Consider the following 6,745-nt stretch of genomic DNA (forward strand, 5'->3'; position numbering starts at 1 on the left):
ATGCTTCGATTTCTACACGCAACGTACAGCCACGTTCTTCCTGCTGCTCAATCGTCTCTTGCAGCTGGCGACAAACATCTTTCGCAGCCAAGAACTCGCCCTCAAACTTCTTACAAGTCTGTAGCTCTAGCTGCACTTCTTGCTCTCGACATTGCAACGAAGAATGAGCTTCTTGTTGCTCTCGAAGTGTAACGAGAACACGTTCGCTCTCTTCTCTCAGCTGTTGACTCTCTTGTCGTGCAGTCTGGAGACTCTCATTGAGCTGCTGCTTCTCCTCTTCCCACACTCTTGACGCGTGTTGAGCTCGTTCTGCTTCTTGTCGCCGCTGAGTCTGTTCGTCTGTAAGTCGCGCTTCGAGCTGGAACTTGGTCTCGGCCTGTTCGTGGATAAACCGAAGCAGCGTCGTCTTCTCACACGCTGCGGTCTGTACGTCGCCTGAAAGTTGCGCCATCTTCTCGTCCAGAGCAACGCGCTCCTTCTCCAATGTAGCCATCCACGACTCTCGCATTGTTCGAGCGTCTTCAAGTTCTTCTTCCCGCTTCTGCGAGTCCTCAAGCTGCGTGCGTAGAGTCGACACGACTTTCCGCTCTTGAGCGAGGTGCAGAGCTAGCGCTTCATTGTGATCTTGTAGCTTGGAGATCTCAAATAGAAGACCCGTGTGGAGACAGCCGTTAAGTGCATACGACTCGACTCGGGTGTCTAACGCTCGTTGGACGATGGAGAGTTTGTCTCGAGCTTCTTCTCGTTCTAGTTGGCTCTGTTGTAAGGCCTCGTCCTTCTTCTTTAGCGACGTTTCTAACGTCCGTAGACGACAATTGAGCTCGAGATTGCACTGAACTAACGACTGGCCCTTAGTGCCCATGAAGAAACGATGCTCGATCTTCTTGGCATAGTCGCGATTGGAGATCGCTTGATGCTCCAGTAGTTTCCGTTCGGACTGGATGCGATCAATCTACGAGGAATATAATGTTAAAGAGGAAAATTAAAAAAAAACTTTTTAGAGAACTTTTTACGAGATGTCGAAGCTTCGAGATCTCTCGCTCTTGCTTGGTATTGAGTTTTAGTACTTTCTTCATCTCACAGCGAAGTTGGTCATTCTGACACCGACCAAAAGGAGCGAGTTTTAGAGAAATAAGAGACGCAGATCGAATAAATATTTTTTCACCTTTTGTCGCACTTTCTCCAGAGTTAGTCGTGTTCGGAAGTATCGCGTCTCGAGAGCTTTCAACTCCTTGTTGAGCGACGCCACGTGACTTGTCGGGGCTGGAATCACACGCCCCGAATCCGCCAGTTCATGCTGATTACCGGGAGCTCGAAGCTCGTTCTCTTCTTGACTTTCCTCTTCTTCTGAAGCCTCTTCACGCTCGCCACTATTGACGTTGCAGCGCCGCCTCTGCTTGCTCACCATATCTCCAACTCACGCAGCTATTTTCAAGCCCACAGCCACCATGACGTTACTTTTTAAGTTTAAAAAAAAAGGTGTTTTATTAGCATCGTCGCACAAACGTGAAGGAAATGTATGCAAAATGCAAAGAAATCAACTACAAGAGGGAAAAATCAAGTTACACAAGTCGAACTCCTGTCTGCCCTTGACTGGCGATTGGCTGTTTATCTGCCTTCGATGCTGACGCCGGTAGCGCGCTTGGTCTTCCTTCCTGGCCTCGCGATCTCCTGCATCCGCTTGGCCAGTCGCGCCTTGCGAGAGTCCGGGTCCGCCTTCTTGGCTTGCACAGCGTTCATGTCGATCTTAGACTGAGGACGCAGCAAGTAGTCGATGTGCAGCTGATCTGGCAGCTCGGCACGCTCTGAGACGTCCGGCTTGACGTCCGCATCAGCTGTGCGGCCGTTGAACACGTTGCCACCGCGCTCGGTCGCTCGCGCTTTGATCTTTGACTTCTTCTGTCTGCGTCTATAGCAGATTCAACATATTAGAAACCACTATACCGTTAGAAACACGTTAGAAACGCACTTACGCGCGCTCTCGACGACGATAAATCTCGTTCTCCGCCTTCTCGGCTTCCAGTTCCGCCAGCTTGGAGAAGTCCAGCGTCTTGTTGAACACCGCGCGACTCCAACGCTCCACCAAACTGCGACACAGCTCCTTGTTCTCCGGCGTCTAGTACGTACACAGCCAACTATTCAATACTCTGCACCAACCACACAAACCTCAGCCATGCTCTACCTCTTGCGGGTGTTTCATCAACACCATAACCACTTTGCCAAGTCCACTACGCTTCAAATGTTCCTTAAACACTGCAAAAAAAAGCACAACAACTATCAGTCTCTACCCCGTTCTTCGATACTTCAACCAACTATCAGCTCACCTGGCATCTTGCTGACCATCTCTAACATCTTGGTGCGCAGTCCGACATTCGGCAACGTCCCGTCGTCCAGCGGTTGGATCCATTTCTTCACAATCTAGTCCAAATCACCCCAAAAAGACCCATTTAACCCTCCAACTAGCCTTTGAAACCCCTCCAAACCCATACCGTGAGCAAGTCAAAATCCAGCAACATTGGCTGGAACTGCAGCTTGCGTAGAATATGCAGCGCGTTGTCCACGAGCTTGATCTTCTCGAGAGCTGGTCGACGCTCCGCGATGCTGGCCAGGTCGTCCGCGTAGGCCTTGTCCATCCGATAGAGCACTTCTTGCGTGACCTGCTCCATCTCCTGCGGCGACAAGTTGAGTTTGGAGCGAGAGCGCCCAGTCTTGAGCGACTTGAGCGTTTGATCGAAGAAATCGTCCTTCTGCTCCTGTGTGGGCTCCTGATCGCCCAATGGCCGCTCGTCTTCGAACTGTTGACGGTCTTGGGCGTATTCGCCCAGCACGTCCGCTAGATCGTCGTCTCGGTCGATGAAATCGTCGTCATCTTTGGTGGCTACGGCCTCGTCTCCAGAGTCATAGTCGTCCCCTTCCTCGCGACGTTTCTCCTCCTTCTTGACGCGTTTAGTGGGTGGAGACGACGGACGTTTAGCAGACTTCTCTTCGTCGTCACTCTCCGAGTCCGAGCCGAACAAGCTGCGTAGTAGTGATATTTTAGCGAAAAAATTAATTATGGAGATAGTACAAGAAGATTGTACCCCGAGGCGTCGGCTGTAGTTGTCGTGGTGGCTGGAGAGACAAGTGAAAGGGGTTACTATTCAACAGGAGAGCGGAGAAGCGAAGAGAGAGACGTACGGCGAGGGATCTGCTCGTCCCCAGAGTCGTCCGAGTCTTCGTCGCCGAACATCTCGTTAATACTGCGTTTCTTGCGCTCATCCTCTGGTGGTGGGGGATATCAAGGACGTAGATTTAGAATACGATGTAGAGAGGAGCGATAAGCGGCGTTTTGACGCGGGAGACGCACCGTCGGAGCTCCCCATAGCGGCGCTGGTGTCGGTTGTCTGCACGATTTCGTCCAAGTGGAAAATAGCTTCTTATTAGCCAATTAGATGCGAGAAATTGCAATTTGCTCGAAAGTTGAAGCATGCCTTTAAAAAAGCTGTTTGAAAATATAGTTAATCTAACTAAATTTTAATAAAACAGTCATGTAGCACGTAGAATACATTGGCATTGTGACGTTTAATACGGTCTACAAAAGACAGCTCTGCAGGCACATGACAGCCTGCATCGCCGTTTAGAAAAAGAAAAAAAATAGAACAGCTAGTATCGCTTCTTGTCGCATTTTACATGATCACGCAGGGTGCACAGCACTGCGCATTGGCCGCATTCTCTTCCTCCGCTGTCTTAACCCCAGTCGCTGTCGCCACTGTAGACCGCGTGACTTGCTGGTTGGTATTCACCATTGGATACTTCGCTCCTGTCGATGCATTAGTATTTGCACTCGGGAGCACAGGATTGACTGCTTCTGCGTGCGAGAATGACGCTCGAGCGATCAAATTGGCGTTCGGGACCACAGGATTCGGAGCGTCAGCGTGGGACAGCGAGAGTCTGGCAATAGCAGCGGCATTTGGGACTACGGGATTCTGTGTCTCGACGTAGGACATTGACAAGGACGAACGGTGACTACCCGAGTCCGACGAGGCATTTCGAGGACGTCGACCGCCATATTCACTAGACGCGTCGCTCTCTGCGTCCATGTGCTCGCTGCGAAGACTGAAAACCTCAGAGGGCGTGCCTTCCGGTCGATATTGCCGTGCTTGGAGTCCTTTAACCCATCGCGCGGCGTCGTCCTGACTGTCAGCTTTGAGAAGATACGACTGCTCGCCGATGGCGATGGAGAACTCGAGATTGTCGCCGTCCGTGGAGTTAAAATCGATCGTCTGTGTCCGCCATAGGTCGATACAAGCTAGCAGCTTCTCACTTTCCCGACTCTATTAGGTTGTTATTGGTTATCGCGGTTAGTATTGCAGCAAGACCTTATGCATTGGCAGCCAATCTACCTTGTAGTAGGTTAGGTAGTGCGTGGTGGCCTCGAAGTAGCGGCGTTGCCATCGATCGTGACGCGACTTCTTGCGTAAATAACCTGGGAATGTGTCCGACACACTGTAACGTTAGTCTCCTGGCTAGATAGAGACGTAGACGGCACTGTAAAGCCGTGTACCCTTGAGCTCCGGGAGATCCATTGCCGCCTGTACTGACGACGTCGAGTGTGAGATAAGGAAATGCCAACAAATCAGGGATTGGTAAAAATGCACACCACATGTACACCAAGTTGCAAGTTGGGCAAAACCTTTCTCTAATTGATGAATGAAAAACCATCACTCTATTATAGACTGAAGTTCATCATGAATCTACATGTATTTGGTATGCGACAGCTAGAAGAAGACAGCAATTCTTGTTTGAGAAAAATCGATCTTTGAATTCGGTGACTTGGCTTCACTTTGACATGTGGTCACTTGGCACCACGCTGTGCTTTGCATACAAAGTGGCAGCAGTTTTGGCCGACAGAAGGCAATTGTCGAAGCTCCAGCCTATTAAAAAGGAGCCAAAGTGGTTCATGCAACGCTAGCGTCGAGGGCCTTTATTGTTGCTTTAAGGCCCCATTAGCGATTCTCTAACGTTGCTCCATTTGCCACCTTTTTTTTTACAGGGAGGGGCATTTCAGATTCAGACCACACCATTTCCTGACACACTACCCGTGTTGTCTCATACAGTATAAGCTTGACGATCCTCATCGAGAGCGTTTGAATAAAATACATGTAATAAAACTCTTCTTTGCAATGCCTAGTGAAAAATGGCGCGGGGGCACTTGCAATTTTGAGAGCGTGTATACACTGTACCATGACATCCGTTCATTAGGAAATCTCCACAATACTATAAAAACAATTCTTATAGAGGTTTTGAGGCAACTCTAATCTTGCTCAAAAATGGGCATTTTGGACCGCTGCTTCGGAGTGAATGCTACGTACAGTATATTTATCTATTATATATTTATCTACCTGTATCTGAAGAATACTAATATACTAGTATTGCTTTAGAAATGAGGTAAGCACTAAAAGACTTTTCACTTCAACAATTAGTGGTGCTGCTTCAGAAGTATTGTACAGACGTTGACACGCCGAAAATCTATCTTGCGTCGAGTTTCTTCAAAATGTCAAGGGCTTCAATGTCACCGATTCAAAACTACCCCATTGAGCCGGTTTCACGACAAGGAAACTCCCAGCATTGGAATCTTCATTCCAGCTTTAAATAATTTAAAGTAAGCTCAATAGCACTTCGAAAAAAAAACGTCTTGCAATAGTGCTTGTGGGATTGGGTACCTTGAAGAACGATGACTTTATTTGCGTCCGTGTCGTAATAGACAGCACCGTAGCCGTTGATTGCTTCCGTGTGAAAGACGCCACCACAACTTTTGACCAGGCTCGATCGATGCCTTCTTTGCCAGTAACAACGACCCATCATCGTTCTTCGATTTGTCCTGTTTGGCGCGAGTCAATTAGCGGCAAAAACTTGCAATTTTTTGTATCAAAGAAATTAAAAAGCTTTCTTTTTATTAATGTAGCATTACTTGCAGCATTCACGGCGGGAGGCAGAGGTGATGGAAACAGCACGTCCACTTGTCGATAAATATTGAAAGCCCCCCGGCCAATCCGTCGCCTTGCCACGAAAATCTTCGAAAAGTTGCTAAGGTCGATTGGTCGTCTGCTTCTCGCGAATCCGCTCCTCGAGTTTGCGGCTGCTGTCCACAATATCCTCAATACTAGCGATGCAGTTCTTGATCTGACCAAAGTAGTGACGCTCAGGCGTCGACGAAAAGTCGGACGCACTGCCCGTCGAGTCCCTGCCTCCTTCCTTGAGAGCCAGGAGATCCGAATCCCCGCGAGAGCCGAGCATGACGCGCTTCATGTTCTGCGAGTTCAGCGACAGGCTGACGGGAATCGTCTTGACCGGCAGCACGGGCGACAGCGGCGCCGACAACGCGCCGTCTCGAATCTCCGCGTCATCAGCCGCAGGGTTGCTGGAGCTCTGGGAGTCTTGACGCTGGATAGTGAGGTTCAGTCGACGGTGCTCTTCTGGACTTGGCTCTTCCTCGTCCGTGAGCGAGTCTTGAGGCTGTTTCTCCGCTGAAGTAAGAATAGGCACATCTTCCTCTTCCATTATCGCTTTGTGGAGGGAACTTCTGCGTGCTACTTCAGATGGAGGTGCCGTTAAACTGGTACTGGGGCGTCTGGAGCTGAGTGCACTGTTGATAACGCGGTCCTCTTCCTCCTTGGGCGCGTACTCACCCACCTGCAGCAGCTTCTTCAAGTGATCCTGGCTGCAAGGCGTCAACGGACGCGTTGAAACCTGCTGCATGTACTCA

General features: G+C 49.6%; 3 protein-coding genes across 3 annotated transcripts; all 3 read right to left on the reverse strand.

Moving 5' to 3' along the window:
• Positions 1–47: 47 nt before the first annotated feature.
• Positions 48–1,076, reverse strand: PITG_20726 (uncharacterized protein; the record flags this gene model as incomplete). The annotated part of the gene is made up of 3 exons (XM_002895472.1): positions 48–64; positions 115–952; positions 1,014–1,076. The coding sequence occupies 3 exons, from the start codon at positions 1,074–1,076 to the stop codon at positions 48–50; spliced, it is 918 nt and encodes a 305-aa protein (XP_002895518.1).
• A 382-nt stretch (positions 1,077–1,458) lies between these two features.
• PITG_20727 (uncharacterized protein) lies at positions 1,459–4,588 on the reverse strand (the record flags this gene model as incomplete). The annotated part of the gene is made up of 11 exons (XM_002895473.1): positions 1,459–1,909; positions 1,974–2,116; positions 2,183–2,253; positions 2,325–2,418; positions 2,490–3,018; positions 3,081–3,111; positions 3,178–3,261; positions 3,347–3,415; positions 3,824–4,313; positions 4,383–4,465; positions 4,544–4,588. The coding sequence occupies 11 exons, from the start codon at positions 4,563–4,565 to the stop codon at positions 1,609–1,611; spliced, it is 1,917 nt and encodes a 638-aa protein (XP_002895519.1).
• Positions 4,589–5,898: 1,310 nt separating this feature from the next.
• PITG_20728 (uncharacterized protein) lies at positions 5,899–6,738 on the reverse strand (the record flags this gene model as incomplete). Its single annotated transcript, XM_002895474.1, has 1 exon — positions 5,899–6,738. One exon carries the CDS (start codon positions 6,736–6,738, stop codon positions 6,067–6,069), a length of 672 nt encoding a protein of 223 aa, XP_002895520.1.
• Between the last annotated feature and the right edge of the window lie 7 nt (positions 6,739–6,745).

Source organism: Phytophthora infestans, genomic scaffold, assembly GCF_000142945.1.
Source record: "Phytophthora infestans T30-4 supercont1.170 genomic scaffold, whole genome shotgun sequence".
In the NCBI taxonomy this organism is placed as follows: Eukaryota; Oomycota; class Peronosporomycetes; order Peronosporales; family Peronosporaceae; genus Phytophthora; species Phytophthora infestans.